Below are 19,045 nucleotides of genomic sequence, written 5' to 3'. Positions count from 1 at the left end.
CTGCGTCGATTCGATGAATAGTTACATTTTGGAGGAGGACCTCAAATGTATTTACTGTAAGACTACTTTTGGGTTTGTAATGATTGTGTGGGATAGAGAAGGATCTGGGAAGAGAGAGAGGAAGGCATGTGGTGATAAAAAACAGCTTAATATCTGCAGAGGAGATGGCAGTAATTTACTGTAATTTTACCGTGCATCAGTAAATTCATCTGTAATTCATAAGAATAATAATGTAAATCCCTTAGAGTGAATTACTAAACATGTAGGCTGGATTTTGATGTGTTGTTTTTACAAATTATAATATATTCTGCTCAAACTCACAACAGGAAACACAAGTTAATACATGTTATGAAATGAAGTTGTAGATTATTACAGTACAAAGCGTTTTAATCATATCATCTTATTTCTGTCAGAATTCATCTTTAACCTCTACAGGGGATGCTATAACAGAAAATATTTCACGTGTTTACCCTTTATATCACAGTTTAGCCTCAATCCTGCTGTTTCAACCATCAACAGGAAGTTGGCGTCCTTTCAAAATAAAAGCATCCGCTAACAAGAAGGGAGTAAAGCAAAATTGGCTTAAAGAAGGCAAAATAAAAGCATCAGAAAAATCAGCTTTATCACGTTTCAGAGCTTTAACTGACCCGGGTTACAACTTTACTGCTTTTATTAGAGTTCTATTCTAAGCTTATTTTAGAAGTATAAAGGGAAGTGTTGTAAATATGTTTGCACCTCCAACAAAATGCAGCCCCACTTATAATTTAGAGACTACATTTTTTTCTGGATGATTTCCCAAACCCATTACAAGCTACAAGGTAATGAGATTCAGGTACTAAGGTTTAAATTATACGTTCACATTTCTTAAAGTCACAACACCCAAACTGACAGACAAACTGACCCAAACTTTAAAACAAACATTTAGCTCTCACTGTGGTCCCTGTGGTGTTAGACAGGCAGGGGGTGAGCCTGGTAGAGCACCAGTAAGGGTTCTCTCAGAGACCCTCTGTTCAGACAGTACAGACTCTGAGTCAGAGCTTCATGGAGGACCAGACTCCCGCTCTCATCCGTGTAACGAAGCTGAAATCCCACCGCCTCCACAGGCCTCACGTCCAGGACGGCCGACACGTCGAACACATCGTATCCAGATGGTGGTCTCTGGTCCAGGGTCAGCAGCCTCTCCTCCAGGACGGGGCTCTCCTTCAGAACGTCCTGTGATGAGGTGAAGCTGTGCAGGGAGACGGTCACGCTGAGGGCATGGGGGTGCAGGGTTTTCCTGAACAGAACCAGCTCTGCACCCAGCATGGAGGGGCTCAGGCTACTGATGTTGAACCAGATCCAGCCTGGAGGAGCGGTAGGCGGACCTGGGTGAGAAAAACATTCATTTACAAACATGTGAAGTAGATTTATGATGTGAGACAATAGACAGCCTCAGGGTCTGAAAATCAAACCAGCCTGTATTCTTTCTAATGGCCAGCAGAGGGAGACACCACTGGTTGTACTTTTAGAGTAAGTGATCCTTCTTCTCAGCTGATTTATTCCCTCAGTAAACATAACAGAATCAACACCAGGAAGGAGACAAGCACGAGGAGCAAAGCTGTTTCAACACGGCTTTCAAATTGCTTCAAGTTGAGCCGGTGTTCCAGTTTAAAGAGCGACCCTGTTCACTGGAGACTTTCAGCCGGATGCGTCCCTCACAAATGTCTTTAGATCATCATTAAATATCTGATGAGGATATTTGGATATTTGAGTAAAAACTAAACTAGTTTGCATTCCCGAGGACTCCTTCTGTGTTTCAACATCTGTTGTAAACTCCACAAACACTGACACGTTCAGCTGAAGGTCTCCAGTTTACAGGGTCAATCTTCAGACTGGAACACCAGGAGCTGACAGAGACACATTCACCCTATCAGGCTCAGAGAAGACAAATGTTCAGGAGTTATTAAACCAAGTGAATCACAGGTGTGTGTGATGTTATTGTGGACGGAGGGTGAAATAAAAAAACTGAGGGTACTCTACCAATAAGAACTGCCAGCACTGCAGGCCCCGCTCCCTAAAGTTCCTAGAACTCTGAAAAGTACTATCCCTAAAGCAGGGACTTTTCAGTTGGAGATTAACTACCCAGGAACTAAATTTAGACTCTGGTTCCTGCTTTCAGAACATGCATAGTTCCTTTAAAGGTTCCTAGTTCCTGGGTAAAGTTCCTGCAGTCAAAATGCATCTTTACAGTACCTCATACTGAGAGAATAAAGTCATAAATGTTGATGACAGAGCTAAGAAAATACAACAAAAACGTGTAAACAGTGAGGTACATAATGTTTTAACATGTTGTGTTCATTCTATAAAAGTAAAACTAAAGTGTTTCCTCTGATTGATCTTTCCTCAGGCCTTACACTGAGTTTATTCTTGAAATTTAAACTTTACTGTAATTGCGAAATATAATAGATTATCCATTCGCACTTTTTCTGTCTGCCTGGCCTTGACACTTTACATCAGGTGTTTCTCCAGGTTGGAAAGATGTCATCAACTCAACACAGACGAGGCGAAAACAAAAGATGTTACTTAACAGACTTCTTAGGAATATTGAAATCAAGTTGAAGTTATTTTAACTTTAAAAGGAGACAAAAATAAATCTGAATCCTCACCATCAACACTCCTGAAGCTCTGCACCAGCGTTCCATCAGAGCTCTCAAAGTCCTGATCCTCCAGAGAGTCCAGGCGCTGGTAGATCTTCCTCATGTAGGGATGAGGTTTATTCTGATGGCTCGCAGACACTTTGTTGATATGCAGCATCTCTAAGATTGCTTTATTTAACTCCTGGTTGTCATCTGCATCTCTGCGGTGATCCATCTGTAACAACCCTGAGACCGAGCTCAGCAGGAGGAGAAACAGAGGGACTCTAAAGAACCCCAAACAGACTCCTGGGATCATCCTGCGTTTGGATTATCCTCTGATTCAAACCCAATCCTTCTCTTGTTTTCCCGTCAGAGAGCTGCTGAAAGTTGCACCTGGCTGTCTGCTGAAACCGTCTGAGCTCTAATTTGTGTGCAGAGCCACAGGAACCGTCAGGACCGAATGAAGCCGTCTCACTCTGAAGCTGAGGAATGTTTTATTTCTCTGACAAACACTGCAGCATGAACTGTAATGAGCCTCGCTGCTGCAGGGCGCAGAGACAAACCACTGAGCTGATGCACTGAGTGGAAACAGAGAGGTCAGAGAGGGCCTGCAGACATGCAGCAGGTTTCACTTCATCATGCTGCACTTACATAATCTGTTTTTATTCCCATGGTGGATCTTTGTGCACCAGAAAGTATTGAAATCATGATTTAAATTCAGTCACAATTAAATTCTGAACACAATTATGGTCTAAATGTTTCAGGGAAATAAGATCATGTCTAACTTTATCCTGATAATGTGACTAAATTTGAACTTGTGACTCTTTATCACCACCAAATCTCCTCTTTGTCCTGCTATTGTCATTAGAGCCACCAGAGGGCGCCATCTAACTACACACTAACATAAAGTCAAAGTAAGCGGTTGCACAAATAACATGTACATTTTTGATGCTGAGAGTCTTGAACATGATAACTTTTTTATGTATGAACCAGAATTTCAGCGTTTTTATGTTCTGATCAACCGCTAAAAAAACAAAACATATTCTTATATTATTAAAGCTCCTGTGAGGAGTTTTTGAGTGGTCATGAAATGGACTGAAAAGAACAGTAATGCCTCTTTATGACCTAGAAAAGCAAACAAGAATGTTAAAAAAGGTATTGATCATTTCTGTTTTGTTATTTTAAAGCCTGAAATCACTGTGAGAGGGTAGGTGTCAGATGAGGTGATGGACAGCACGTCACGAAATACCCCTTTTCTGCAGTAAATATTCTTAATGAGTGAAATAGTTGACTGTTAGTTGAAAGCAGGAGGAGATAACATAATTTACACATGTACAGGACAAAATAAGCAAGATCACTTAGTCCATAGGAGGGCGCCAAAGTCAACACAAAGAGAAAGTTCCTCACAGGAGCTTTAAGATTATTTAAATCATTGTTATTATTATTAGATTAAGATTATGCAAACTGTGGCAATATTTGGCATAACATCGGGGACACATTTAATTAAAGATATCCTGAAAAATCTAAATTTTCTAAACAAAAATTCATAATTTTATGAGAAATAAGTCATAATATCACAGGAATAACATCCTAACTTAAGAAAAGCTCAGTCATAACTTTAAGAAAATTACTTTTTTGTAATTTTAAGAGAAAAAGCTAAATGTATTGTCACATCTAAATGGTACACTGTAAAAAGAATCATGTATTTTCTGACATTATCGTCATATTTTTCAGACTAAAATTTGAATTTTTATAAGATAAAAGTTTTACATCATGAAAGTGAAGATGCAATAGTACTTGATAAAGTCTTAATATGAGAATATTCATAATTTAAACAGAAAAAGACAAAGTTTTTTTGAGAAAAAAGTCCAAACATGAGAAATAAACATCTTTATATTATGAGTATAATTTTTTGAAAATATATTTATATGAGAAAAAAAAATAACGTGACTTTTTTTTTTTTCAGGAAACAGTGTAGCATGTAAGTAAAAAAGGTTGGGTTTTTTTTTAAAGAAAGTATTCAAAAAAATAAGACCATAATTCTATAATACAACAACATGTCTGTGTTGTGAGAATAGGGTTGAATATTTCTGGAAAAAAAATGTTTAATTAAAAAAAAAAAAAGAATTTAATGAGAAAAACAGAATGTCATGTGTAGGTAATCATTCTGTGAGATGTGAGGTTTTAGTTTTACTAAAAAAAATAAGTTACATTTTTATGAGAAGGAAATTATATTTTAATTTGAAAAAAATCTTAAACAAATAAGAAATCAAAATAAATAAAATCTGTAGTTGGATGAGAAAAAAGTCAGTTTTTGAGGTAAGAGGTAATCTTATGAGACTTTGAGTATTGAATATTTACCAAGAAAACAACTCTTATTTTATGAGAAAAAATTAGAAACAATCTTTAGTCTGTGATCGGTAATTGTGATATTTTATAGCTGCTCTTTACCTGGATCATCTTGTCGTAGGTAAACCTTATTATGAGTTTTACTAAAGACTGAGCACGTGATCTTTTTGGCACTTCAGCACCACCTTGTCTTAAGGATCAAGACTCTGGTAGACCATTTGAGAGACTGAGTCAATTTCAGATTTTTCAGCCCCTTTAAGTCACAACCCTCACTTAGTCGTACCACTGGGACTTTGTATAGATCTTCTTTCTGTCTGTATCTGCAATCAGCTCAGCATTAAAGTCAAGCTTTACTGTTCAACTTCATTGAACATCCTCGATCCCACCATCTCACAATATTCTGACATTTAGAGATCGTTCGTCTGCTCTGATTCAAAGGTTTCAGCTCTTTATTAAAGTTATGATCAAACTTTTATTCTAAATTCATCAGAGGGTGCAGATCACTTCGGGCCTCTCAGGATAGCAGTGCCCCCTGCTGCCTGAAACGAGAACAGTAGACTTGAAAATACAGAAACATTATTTTGAAGAGTTTGGTCACACTTCTGCTTCACTCACTTTAAAGTTTGTTTCCTTTTCTTTCACAAACACTTTTATTTAGGGTACAGTTTATTTGTTTGTTTGTTGTTTGTATTTTAATACTTCAGCCCTGCAGGGTTGAAGCTTTTGCATCCACAAACCTATGGGGGAATGAAGCTACAGCTGCTCTAAACTTACTTGTACTTGAAAGCATTTTTACAGTGAATCTGTTTCTTCTTCATTTATTATTAAAACAAAACTGTTGATAACTTCTTCTTTTGATGTTCTAAATTTAAAGGTCATAAAAGAAAATCTCCAGAGAGAGAGAGAGATAAAGTATGTTGCTGAAGTTGCAGATCACAGGTTGATTTCCAGACTCCCACCTCTCTGCAGCTGTTCTGTGTTTCTTTATAAACTATGCACTGAGTCTGTTTTCAGTGTTTCCTCACATTAGCGCTCTGCCTGCTCTTTTATCTCGTCCCTCTCCTCCGTCCAATAATGACAAAGCTGCTTCTTCAACCAGCAGCACTTTGGACCAGACTTTGATCTCACAGCTCCGTGTTTGTCTTTTAGCTTTTTCCACTCCGATTACTGATCTTACAGGAGGAGGAAGAGCCTGTCCCTCCTCCTCCTCCTCCTCTGCCTCTCTCTACTCATCTCTCTCTCTCTCTCTTCTGTGGGAGGAGTGTTTGTTTGAGGAGTTGGTGAGACAGTTGTAGTTGAAAGCAGAAGAGAGGAGGCAGGTAGAGAAGAAGGATCGCCAGATGTTTACAGATCAGGTAAGGACATGTCGAGATGAACCAGCAGATCTCTGCAGGGTAGATTTCTGTTCAGAGATAATAAACGTCTGCTTGGAGGTCTTTCTTCCTCCTTTCTTTACTCTTTAAGATCTTTATTTTCACTGAATGTGTCTCTCTTTCCTCAGTGCCTGTTTCAGTTCTCTCTTTTGCACTATAACGCTTCATTTGGATGATAAACTATCTTCCTTATTACCCCTAGATATCATCCATTAGTTCGTTAAACTCCTGTCATTTTAAATGCTGCTGCTCTTTTACAAATTCATCCCGTCCTCTGTTCTTGTTTCTTATAGCTTTTTCACTTTTATGCTGCACTCTTTGGATGGTGCAAAAGTGATCTGCTCATGTTTCCTTATACTCCTTCTTCTTCTTCTTCTTTTTCAAGCAAAATTTAATAATTTATTATTCAGATCTGTACTCTGTTTCTACATCATCTTCTCTATACCCTCCTTCTCATCACAAACTATGATTTGGATGCATCTTATTGTCTCAAAACATCTGTCGTGTTGATAAAAACATGCTGCCCAGGAAGTCTCTGAAATAATTTTGTCTGTGAACCGTTTTTAATTCTTTGAAATCTGTTATTAGAGTCTAAAAGTTACCCAGAGATCCTCAGTGATGATTAATTTCAGGGATATTTCCTTATATATATATGCTCTAATTTAAAATGCAGCAGCACTAAACTGCACTCTCACACCCTGAGTCCTGGTTTCTGTTGTGGATTTTGCACAGCGACCAAGCTTCACCTGTGTGCGTTTTCTTCTTCATGACTTAGAAACACACTCCGTAACAGTCTCAGTATCTTCATCATCTTTTCTACTACCCTTTTTATCATCACAAACAAACAAACAAAGTATCTGTGATTCAGATTGGAAATATCCTGCTGTTGAAGTTTCTGAAATATTTCTGGCAGCAAATTATTATCTTTGGTTTTTTAAAGTTATATTTTGGGCTTTTGTGCCTTCAGTCAGAGAGGAAACAGGGAGAGACATGCAGGAGAGAGGCCACAGGTCAGAATCAAACCCAGGCTGTCTGCTTTAGGACTTTAGCTTCTGCATACGGGGCACGCCACTAAACCATCAGGCCAAACCAACGACCCAGCAAAGGATTTTTAATTCAGTTTAATCTGGTTTTAGAGTGTAAACAGTTATCTAGAAATCCTCACTTATGGAGCATTAAAGAGGTGCATCTTCTTAAAGCTGTATGCACACACTCTTATTTGATATGCAACACACTTTAACCAACACAACACATCTTTAGCTATTTCAGTTTGGAACTTTTTAAGGTTTTATGGCACCTTTAAGTTTTTCTCCTTTTTCGTCTTGTTGTTCTCCTTCTCTCTACATTTCTCTATCTTGTTCTTGTTTCTCTTCTTTTTCTCTTCCTCTGTGTTTTTGTGAAAATTGCCAGCTGCTGAGGACCCTGTCATTATTAAGATTAGAAGAAGAAGCGGCGGCTGTGAATGAATAGTAACAGACGTTCCCAGCTGTGGAGCGAAGCCACTTGTTATGTGACACATCACATTCCCTCACAGCTGTGAGTCTGTTTTCTGTTCATCTCTGTGTTTGTGGTTTGAGAAAAAGCAGGAGGAGGGTCTACTTATTGTAAGTGTAGAGATATATAATGCTTTTTAATCTCTATGGCATTTTGATTATTATTGTATGCTCATGGTTTGTTATTTGAGTAAACAGACTGAAAGCATGTGTTTGGTTTCTCAGAGCTGGTTTGTGTTGAGTCTTACAGTCTTAGATTTCAGAGCTTTCCCTGCATTTCCACCTAGAAGTACAAAAACCTGCAGTCCCTCAAGTGTGTCTCCTGCAGTGGGTAGAGCCCCATGTTAAAATGTTACAGCAGAAATAAACATGTTTACAGCCTAGTACAACAACAGTTTGGGTCTCTATCGCTATACCCGGCTTTGTTAAATACTTGATTCTGATTGGCTGAAACCCCATAACAATAGAAATAAACACCAGGAACAACCTGATCACATACGTCATATTAAATCAATCTGCAGAAAGGAGAATAGAAAAAACAGATCAAAGCAGAATAGAATGGAAAAGAACAGATCAAAGAAGAATGGAAGGGAATGGATCAAAGCAGAATAGAATGGAATGGAACAGATCAAAGGAGAATAGAATGCAACAGATCAAAGCAGAATAGAATGGAAAAGAACAGATCAAAGAAGAATGGAATGGAATGGATCAAAGGAGAATAGAATAGAATGGAATGGATCAAAGCAGAATAGAATGGAATGGAACAGATCAAAGCAAAATATATTAGATAAAAACTCTCTCTATAGCTCTTTTCTCTATTCATGGTAACTGTACGGCTGAATTTATATACAACTTACCTGTTGACATTTGATTAAGGATTAAAGGGAGGTAGAACTAGGGGCGTTGCCTCTTTGAGTGACAGGTGTCTGCTAGGTGTCCCCTCAGCTAATTCAGTCCCTGAACTTAACCTCTGGGCTGTGTTCTAGTTTTTATTTGATTCATATTTTATAACTTATTAACAGGTATCTATGTTTGCGCTCACATTACCTGTCTTGTTTCTCTTCCATAGCAGCCTGTGCATGGGGGTTAGGATTGTTGTTGGTTTTCCCCACAGAGGACATGAGAGGCTGTAGTGTGAAGAAGACCAGGTTTATAAAGAGGCCTTGTTCTTGTTGATTATCTGAAATATAGTATGAAAAATAAACACCTCCTGTCCGTAGCTACCAAAAAAAGTATCTCCCTGGAGTCAAGGTTCTTAAAGTCACTATTAGGGACTGCAGTGCTGTGTTGGTTCTAGTGACCAGTCAGTCACCAGAATCGGTACTGTGACAAATGTCTGGATAACGTAAATATGCACGGTTAAAGGAATATGAATTCAGCTTTTTACTACCTGAGCACAGGAACTAAAATTCAGTATAAAGAAATAATCTGAACTCTGATCATCTCATTTTACTCTGTAAGTCATGAAGAAGAATCAGGATAAGAGTGAGACGATTTCAACATCACTTAAAAACTCCTTACTGTGCCTTTTAAAGTCTTATAAGCCAGTCTATGAAGCCTTATGAAGTTTTGCATTTGCTAACCTTCCTCTCCACTCTAGATCATCTCTCTTATCCAGATACTTACACTCCTGGAACTAGCTGGAAAATGCTGTAATGGCAACTTGTGGGTTTGAAACTATAGTCCAGGAACCTGTGGGTCATTTCAGGGAAGCCAAGAATGACAGAAAAATATTTACAAAACCTATGGGAACAAGCAGCATTTTACTTTGCATACAGTTTTCCCATGATTGCCCTTCAAGCAGGTATGAATTAGCTGCAGAGGGTTTCATACCATCCAGCGCTGATGTTTGGTTTAGGTCAGGATCAGGGAGTGCATGTTGAACTAGCCTGAGCTGATGGGAATGTAACCCTGATCTGTCATTAGACACTGAGCCTCCTCCTGCTAACATGTCAGCAGAGAAAACACTCCTGACCTGCGGGGTTAATTCAAGGTGAGGTTGGTGGTCTGTATCCATAACGACAGGAAATAAGCCGCCGTCCCTGCATGCATCGTACGGTGACTGTAACATGAACTGAGTCCAAACAGGAAGAGGATCAGCAGTAGACAGGGACGGGACCCTCAGAGAGCTGCAGGCAGCTTAACATTCAGACCTTTCCCAGCACCCCTACCTGCACTCTGCAGCCCCCCCACAGAGACTCCCATCAGTCAGCGGGTCATCCAGACCTCCATCAGAACAGATTAGTGAGAGCTTTGTGCTGTTAAACAGAGTAAACACCAGTGACAGGAGGAAACAGTGCTGCACACGATGCTATCTGTAAAATGTGATCTACTCTCAAACCTCACACTCAGGGTGGACTTTGGTTTGCTCGTCTCATCACTCTGCACAGTTCACTGAAAGTGTGTAGGGAAGATCCTGCTCATAGTTTGCTTTGATTTGACCTGCTGACTTTAGAGCACAGACATAAACATGCTCCAGTTACAGGAGAAGGGAGGTGTGTCCAGACTCAAAGTGGAAGAAAGCTAGCTAACAACAAGGTAACAATCTAAATGTGCATGATGCAAAGAAATGCAAAATTGCATAGCTAGTGGGATTTAGTTTTCATTAGCAGAACTCTTTATTACAGTGTTCTGGTTTGGGCTTGAGGCTCTGGAGGATACTCATGTCTTTTAGTGACATGTTATTGTTAATGTTTGGTATTAGAGGTTGTAAATGTTGCAACAGCACATTAATCTCTGCAGCTTCTCAGACGTAAAGCTCATTCTGACCTGCAGGATGTTGCAGCGTCTCAATAGTTTTAGCTGTGGCTGCTTCACGGATATAAGATGAGGCGCCTGAAACACATTCAGACCAAGCGGAAACCTCCTCTTGAGAAATGAAGCTGATGCAAAAGCGCTAAAACCTGCAGTTCCTCGAGTGTCAACTTGAGGCTGGCTCCAAAAGCACCAGGAACCACATACACACACATTCAAAAGAGCCGATTCTTTACTGCAGAAATAAACATGTTTTACAGTCTGGTTCAAAAAATGAGTGTAGTCTGACTAGCTCATTTATCTATCGGCACACACTGTATGGGGGTGAATTTACTCTTAACGTGACGGTTCAGAAGATATTAAAGTTATACGTTTTGCATAATTAGAGGTGTGGCTGACTTGACTGACAGGTGGACACACTGTAGCTGTTAGCAAGGAGGCTAAAGGCAAGCCTTAACTCCACCTCTTCGCCTCATATTAAATCGACTGATGTTAGGTTGAGTCACCATTTCCAATATGGCGACGGCTGACAATTGGCTTCAAAACTCAGCTTCGTAATTCTGTAATGTGCCATGAAGCAGTCTTTCAGGTGTTCCACAGCTCAGAACTTATAGTGCAAGTTATTTAACACACAGGTACTTTAACTTGTGTAATTTAGTTATTAAACTAGTTTATGATGTGTGGGTGAAGCCTGATGAAGATGTGGCGATTTCATTCTATTCAGAGCTTCAAACTCGGCAAACAGCGACGTCTGGTATCCGTAAAACTTCTAGCAGCTCTCTAAAAGACGGTCTGAGTGATTTCTTAAACTGGATGTTGTTTACAGTTTTAGTAAAATATGTGAGAAGGTAAAGTCCTCGCCTGTTGTTGTTACAGCTTGTTGTGCTGCCCCCTAGTGGTTGGAAATGCCAGCTAATGCAGTCTGAAGTTATTTTTCTGCTCCAATGTGGTTGTAATCATCGCTGCTGTATCCTTACTGCACAGGTAAAATTACACCTTGCATGAAATTTGACATACCAGAGGTTACAAGAGGTCATATGTCGTAAAAGTTAGGTGTTGGGTGAAACCACATACCTCCAAAATGTAAGCCTTAGAGAAGTATGCAAACTAACAGCCTTGTCTTCAGCTGGATCGGCATTGATTTTACAGGTTTTAGGATTATATATGTAAACTAAAAGTTTTAATTAAAACACAAAAATTAGATTTTTCTGCAAACAGACCAAAGCAGTACATTCCCAGCTCTCTTGTCAGGGTCTGATGTGGAGCAGGAGGAGGATATTGTGACAATTTGAAAGCCTGTTTTTGCTCTCAGCTCCTTGAACATGATCTCCCCAGCTTCCTAAACACAAGCATTGTTCACAGGGACAAGCTGCGACATGTTCCCCAACGCAGAGGCTGATTACAAGGTTCCTTTTCTGTCCAAGGTTCTTTCTGTGTGAGGTCTGTGATAGGTGTCCCAGACAAGTGCTGGAGGAATGTGGCAGGATGACATCTGAGATACAAAACAGCTCCAAAACAAAGGCTCAAAAAAGAGGTGGAATGAGACTTTATTGATCCTGCAGAGGAATGAGAAGTTAAGAATGAGAACAGAACATGATGCACGAGAAAGCAACACGTTAAAGCCCCCCAGGTTGTGATTTTATAAGCTGCTTGTCCCATACTGCTTTTAATTCTATCATAACTCCTGCAGAGGCTGAATGTTTTCTATACGGGTAAGACTCGTGCTGGGGTTGAGTCCATAAAGAGGTCAAAGGTCACTCAGAAACATCATGCTGTTACTAGAGAGAGCGTGTTCAGCCTCAGGGTAAGGCAATTATTTGCTCGTAATGGACATATTTCCTGCAAACGTAGCGCAGGAGTCTATAAATACAGATCAGGAACACGCCTGGAGCTAAGGGAAAACTCTAATTACTGCTGTTCTCTCCATATAATTACAAAAACAATGAAGTGTACAGCCTGCTTATCCTCATATAAACATACAGTGTTGGAGGGAGCTTATATTGATAAACACTCATGTTTCTGCTCGTGGATCTAGAAGTTTAGTCAGCTTTCATAGAGACAAAACTTAAGATTGAGATATGAAGATGGGGGTGAGTCCCTTTTTGACCTAGTTTCAAATGAAACACTTTGGAGCAGGGAAAGCTAAAAGTAAGAAACACTGAGAAGTCCTTTAATGGTTTATTTTTTGCTGAAGGCAGCTATTGATTCCACTATCTCAAGCATTCTTCTGGGTCTGCTATTTACAAAGATAGTCATGGCTTCCTTAGCTGGAAACTCAAAGCTAGGATTGTTATTGATGCAAAACTGTAAATGCATGAAAAGATCCAGGGATATGTGCATGGGGGCAAAAGTGCCTGACTCGATCCACTTGTGTATCACCACAGTAATGTTGACGTAGTGTTGCTCTGTGTCTGCTTATTTAGTAATTCCGTCTTCTGACCTACAAAGCTCTTAATGATCAGGCACCTTCGCATCTGAAAGAGCTCATAGTGACTTATTATCTCTCTAGATTACTATGCTCCCAACATGCAGCCCCGCTCATCGTAACTAAAGTCTCTAAAAGTAGTATGGGAGGTTGAGTATTCGGTTATCAGGCCCCTCTCCTTTGGAATCATCTACCAGTCAGGGTCCAGGGGGAAGACACCCTCTCTACTTTTAAGAGTAGGCTTCAAACTTTCCTTTTTGATAAAGCTTATAGTTAGAGCTGGCTCAGGCTTGGACCAGCTCTTAGTTATGCTGCTATAGGCTTAGACTGTTGGGGGAACTGACACATTGGGATCCTGTCTTTCCCTCCCTCTCCTCTCTCTGCATGTCACTTACTTTAACTCTTCCTGTCACATTAAAGTTATTAACCATAGACCTTTCTGGAGTCTCTGAGCTCCCTTGTCTCATAGGTTCCTCTGGATCTCTGCCGTAGATGACCTGCTGCTGTGGACATGCCAGACTCCAGCTGCTACAACTGCTACTATCCCTCTATCATCTCTCTCCCTCTTCATCTCCCTCTGTCCCTCTCTCAAACACGGTCTCAGCAGATGTTTGACTAACATGAGTCTGGTCCTGCTGGAGGTTTCTGCCTGTTAAAGGAAGTTTGTCCTTGCCACTGTAATTTGCTAAATGCAGCAAAGTGCTCTGTTCATGGTGGATTAAGATGAGATCAGACTGAGTCCTGTCTGTAAGATGGGACTGGATCTTATCCTGTCTTGATGTTGGGCCTTTGTTAATAATAGAACATAGAGTACGGTCTAGACCTGCTCTGTTTGGAAAGAGTCTGAGGATAACATTTGTGGGAATTGGTGCTATATAAAAAGGATTGATTGTATATGTAGTAAATATTTTACCATTTACAGCTTGTTTGGCTGCCCCCTTGTGGCCAACAATCAATCTGTGCTACATGAATTAGATGCAACAGTAGCTGATTTAAATTCTCTCCTCTGCATTGTGGAAAAAAAGGATGAACCTTGAATAGCTTTTAAGAAACACTTTTTTCATGTTTCTCTGGCGTTTTTTTGTAAAATGTATTTTTTTGCACCTCTGGGTCATCAAACAGGTGATATGTGTCATAAAAATCAGTGATAGTGGGATGTAAAGCTGACTTTCTTTACTGACTGAAGCTTCTTTATTTGTCCTTTCAGCTCCGGACCAATCATGAAACAAACGAGTGACCAAGAGAAACTTCAACCTCAGTGACTTCCCCCTTCAGAGGAAAATGCAGCTTCATCTCAAGAGAAAGACGTCTCCTTGTTCTCCAAACTCTCCTGCCTGAGTGTGTTTGATCCTGCTTTTATTTGGAGGCTTTAAAGCAACCCAGCAGTTCATCTGCTTGTGACTGACAGTGATGGCTCCTCGGGGTCAAAAGCTCACCTGGATTGTGCTGTCAGCTCTTCTGCTGGGGTTGACCCGCTCCGTCCACAGTTCCCTCGTGAAGGTCAACAAAGGTTTAAAGGTGAAACGAGGTCAATCGGCCTTCCTCCAGGAGGGCGACCTGCAGTTCCAGATCCCCCGTCAGAAGGATGCATGCAAGGTGGAGGTGGTGCTAAATGAGCCGATCACTCAGCGAGTGGGGACGCTCATGCCTCAGGTAACAAAACATCCTCCTCTAGTGAAACTCCAGAGGGCCTCAGGCTGCTCAACATGTGGAGTTAAACAAAGCTGAAACGTCTGAAGGCATGCATGCACACCTCTATCTCTGTTTGACAGCTTCATGAAGGGAAGCGTGTTATTAGTGTTCTTGTAATGAAGACAAAAACAAGTCTTCTGATTTATTCTTCACCCCTCCCATGACATGCAGAAGATCATATAGTCTGCCAGATTAAAACTGAGATTGAGGAGTCTTTAGTATGATTTAAAACATGTCTCTTATAATAATAAGAGATGTCAAAAAAATTACTATCTTGATCAGTTTCCTGCCATGAAAATGGTTTTAGATTCTGCAGATTTGCCTCGCCTAATCTGCAGAATATGAAACTTTAATTATGCATTTTGTAATATTGAATTTAACATACTTGGTTGAAATTAGGGGAAATTCAATTTTGGTTAAATATTGAACAATTTTTGCGTCTCCTTCAAACCGAGGAACCTGGTCTCCTGAGCGTTTGTGTAAAAGTCGTGCAAATTAACTTGGTTTCCCCCTTTTCTGACAGTCAACTACACTATACAAGAGTTATATTTTGATTATATAAGTCTAGTATATGTCATGTGCATGCAAAGTTTGGAGTAGTTTATGTTAGTCAGCATTTAAATATCAAATAACAAATAAAAAACAACAAAAGATTCTGTTTAGAAATGTTCCTCGCTATCTCACAAACTGCAGTGAGACTTTGTTGAATTCAACTTGATGTTTTTAAATTATCTAAGCAAGACAATAACATGTTCCTTCTTTATATCATGAGCTCTGGGTCACAATTTTAGACTGTAGATAATAATGGACAGCACAACAGATGTGAAGCCAAAACATTTGGAGCTCCCCCTGGCGAAGCAGTTAGTTCTTAACCAAATTTATGTCACAGTGTTCATGTTTCTGACTGGTTTACTTTGAATTAGTTAACTTAGATATACAAATAGGTTTAAAGCAGGAAAGAGGGGAGGGGCTTTTTTAGATCCAACTTTTCTTCAGAATTTCACTTTTTTTCTTGGAATTCTGAGATCAAAGACAGAATTCTAGAATCCTGCCTTTGATGCCACGGGCAGAATTCTATTCCATCGTCAACGTCATGATTGACAGCTCTGTTGACCAATGAGGCTCCTGCAGCGCTGTGTGCCCCCACACAAGAGTCATTGAACTCTCCATCACCGTGACGGCTGCTTCAAACCAAGCAGCAACCTCTGGTCTCAAACTATGAAGCCCATGCGGAAGTGTTATAAAAAACTGCAATTCATCGAGAATCCGCTTGAGGCTGTAGAAACACCGGAAACCACATAGACACCAATTCAAAGAAGACGATCTTTGCAGCATTAATAAACATGTTTACAGCCTGGTTCAAAAAACGGCTTGGCCTATGTAGCTAATTTCTCTATCAGCACACACTGTACTGGGGGTGAATTTTTTTCTAACGCGATGGTTCAGAAGATATCAAGATTACAAGATTTTTCCCAAATAAGGACATGACTGACTTGACTCCCGGTCGGGAACACATAGCTGTTGGCTAGGAGGCTCAAACTCCGCCTCTTTACGTCACACTATACCTGGTTGAGTTCCGCATTTCTAATATGGCTGCCGCCGTTGATTGGCTTCAAAACAGCACTCAGGAACAGATGGGTGACGTCACGGATACTACGTCCGTTATTTATACAGTCTATGCTTCAAACCCAAACAAGAATCTGTGACGCTGAGGACTGGACCCACCTGAGGGAGCTTTCATATTTTGTTGCTAAGTTAAATGCATGTTTTTGTTAGAGGAAGGGGTGTGGCTTCACTCTCAGATCACCTCTGCTTATGTCAGCGCCTATCACGCTGGTATTTTGGCTTCACTTCTTATAATGGGAGAAGATGGAGGCACGCTGCCCATATAAACATACAGTCAACCGTTCCAACACTGTAGAGACTACAGAAATGTTTACTATGTTTCAGTCGCCATGAGAAGGAAAATATGTATTGTAGCCATAAAACAAAACTGGACGTTAGATCCTGATGAGTTTTTAGGCTTAGTTGAGGTGTCTGAACTCTGTGAGATACAGTTGTTGGATGTTGTGCAGCCTCGTGTCAGGTCGAGTAAAGACAGAGAGGTATTTTGAGGCAGACGGACCCCTCTCTGCTTCTCTCTTTGTCTTCTTGGCAGACAGGCCGCCTCCTCTCTAATGACTCTGTGCTGACAGACACGGCCGTCTGGTGGACATCCAGGATGAGTCATTTATCATTCTGTGGAAGAAAAATAAAGTTAAAGGAGTAAACTTCAAACAGTCGCGTCAACATCAGTGGGTCGGCTTTTCTCTCACCCTGTTTATCAGTTTAGTTACATTTTTATCTAAGATGCTTCATGCACAAAACACAACTCTTACTGCAACCCCAGTCTGGACCACGTGTGGAACAAGAACTTTGTGTCGACTGGCACAGATTCTAAGTCCTGATAGTATTTGGTGCATGTCATCCTCCACTCTCATCCAACATTTCTTGTTTCTCTCATGCCATCCTCTCAAATGGAGGCGGAAGGTCTTAAAAGAAACTCTTGTCCCATCTGTTAACACAGAAGAGGCCTGCTTTGTGACCTGCACTGCAGCCGGTCACCACCAGGGGGAGCTCAAAATGTTTTGACCTCACTTTTTTTGGGAGCTGTTTTATCATCAATTGTTTTATAAGATCTGTCTGCGAACCCCCTCACTATTCAAGCTTTATTTGTACCTTTTGGTCATAATTTTTTCCCATCTCATTCCAGGTATTCGATTGCCACTACCTGGCTGATGAGATAAAATACGTCCACAATGGCTGTCCGCTACTGAAGGAGGACACTGTTAAGCTACGACTCTACAGGTACAGCATCCTAGAATCCTCACCACGCTAACTCCTCTCCTTTAAGTCTTTGCTTGTGTTGTAGATTGAAGATCTTGTTTTTTTTTCCGTCCAGGTTCACAGAGACAGAGACGTACACAGAGGTATTTTCTCTCCATGTGGACGTCATAGAGCCAGACTGCAGCGTCATAAAGCTGGGGCCCAAATCCCTGCAGGTTCCTGAGTTCTACGGCCTCTCTGATGCCGTGGATGGAAACGTTGTGTCCTTCAACTACGAGAGGAGGTCCAGTCTGGAGTGTAGCATCCACCTGAGTAACCATGACACCCACCTGCCAGCTCATGGTCAGCTGGTCACTGGAGAGCCGGAGAAAGCTACGAAGAGAGGGGACGAGCCAGAGAGCTTTATTCTCCTCCGTCAGCAGCTAGGTAACCTTTGAAAGTGCAAGAAACCGCTGATTAAGGAAGATCTTTAGCTCCAGCTTAACACAGCATCAAGCAGATTTGTGTCTCAGTGTAAATGTTTGATCTAGAACAGATTGTTAGCTGCTCTTCATGCAGATATCTGTTTATAGAGAGAAAGAAATCCTCCTCAGATTAACAACCATGGGAGCCGGGATGACATTACGCTGGATTGTGTTCCTCCTGCTGTTGCTCTCCATGCAGACTGATTTTCCTGCAAACACCTGAGTGGTTGATACTACTCAGGCAAAAAACTGAAACCAGAACACTTCTGATGCTAAAATCCAGACAGATCTTCTATTTTTATATAGAATTGATTGAGCACAGAAAATATTTTGAACTTTGTGTGACCCCTCTTTGTTTTTGTAACTTTTCAGATAACAAAGAAAGAGCAATGTGTAAATCTGAAGACTGTCTGAAGGGTCTAAAGTTGGTCAAGTTCACTAAAATCCCCTGTGATGACTTTTTGATGATGGGGCTGAAGTATCAGCACATTGACCCTCCATCTCCAGACGTGGACTACATCGCTATCAGACTGGACCTTAAGGACACCAGGAGCGGAAGCATTTATCGGGTAATTTGGATCTTTTCTTTCTCTAGTGTTTGATTCTAACTTGATAGCTGTAATGACATCCCGGCTCCCATGGTTGTTAATCTGAGAAGGATTTCTTTCTCTCTATAAACAGATATCTGCATGAAGAGCAGCTAACCATCTGTTCTAGATCAAACATTTACACTGAGACACAAATCTGCTTGATGCTGTGTCACTAAAGACAATCAGCATTTAGATTTCCCGACTTCCTAGAATGCAACACAAATGATGGACCGCACCACCAGAGTGGGCAGCAGGTGTTCTAGAATTCTGAGATCAAAGACAGAATTCTATAACTCTTTCTTTCATTTCGAAATTCTGAGAAAAAATGGAAAATTCTGTGAAGAAGGTCAGACCTAAAAAACATCAGTGGCCCTAATCCTCTTTCACAGACCTCCATTCAACAGTCTCCTCTTGAGGACAGACCTGACAAAGGTTCAAATATTATTTTGACTAACATAAGGCCC

At 40.5% G+C, this 19,045-nt stretch overlaps 2 protein-coding genes across 2 annotated transcripts in view; one reads left to right on the top strand and one right to left on the bottom strand.

Annotated features, from left to right (window-relative positions):
• Positions 1 to 369: 369 nt before the first annotated feature.
• Positions 370 to 3,123, bottom strand: LOC117807668. Its single transcript, XM_034677018.1, has 2 exons — positions 2,646 to 3,123; positions 370 to 1,364 (listed from the first exon to the last, which is right to left on the bottom strand). Exons 1-2 carry the CDS (start codon positions 2,929 to 2,931, stop codon positions 949 to 951), a joined length of 702 nt encoding a protein of 233 aa, XP_034532909.1. The 5' UTR covers positions 2,932 to 3,123; the 3' UTR covers positions 370 to 948.
• Positions 3,124 to 6,227: 3,104 nt separating this feature from the next.
• frem1a (Fras1 related extracellular matrix 1a) overlaps positions 6,228 to 19,045 on the top strand; it is a 31,849-nt gene continuing 19,031 nt past the window's right edge. Inside the window, exons 1-5 of the mRNA XM_034677017.1 lie at positions 6,228 to 6,319; positions 14,217 to 14,662; positions 17,454 to 17,548; positions 17,643 to 17,953; positions 18,364 to 18,560. Coding sequence (XP_034532908.1) covers positions 14,420 to 14,662; positions 17,454 to 17,548; positions 17,643 to 17,953; positions 18,364 to 18,560 — 846 coding nt within the window. The 5' untranslated portion in view covers positions 6,228 to 6,319; positions 14,217 to 14,419. The remainder of the gene's footprint in view (positions 6,320 to 14,216; positions 14,663 to 17,453; positions 17,549 to 17,642; positions 17,954 to 18,363; positions 18,561 to 19,045) is intronic.

Source organism: Notolabrus celidotus, chromosome 23 (genome assembly GCF_009762535.1).
Source record: "Notolabrus celidotus isolate fNotCel1 chromosome 23, fNotCel1.pri, whole genome shotgun sequence".
NCBI lineage: Eukaryota > Metazoa > Chordata > Actinopteri > Labriformes > Labridae > Notolabrus > Notolabrus celidotus.
The sequence above is the reverse complement of the archived record's forward strand: the minus strand, read 5'-3'. Positions and strand labels throughout refer to the sequence as shown.

Coding starts and splice junctions, on each gene's coding strand:
- LOC117807668 (XM_034677018.1), bottom strand. CDS start 2,931: ATGATCCCAGGAGTCTGTTTGGGGTTCTTTAGAGTCCCTCTGTTTCTC. Junction 1,365..2,645: donor GAGCTTCAGGAGTGTTGATG/GTGAGGATTCAG, acceptor TTTCTCACCCAG/GTCCGCCTACCGCTCCTCCA.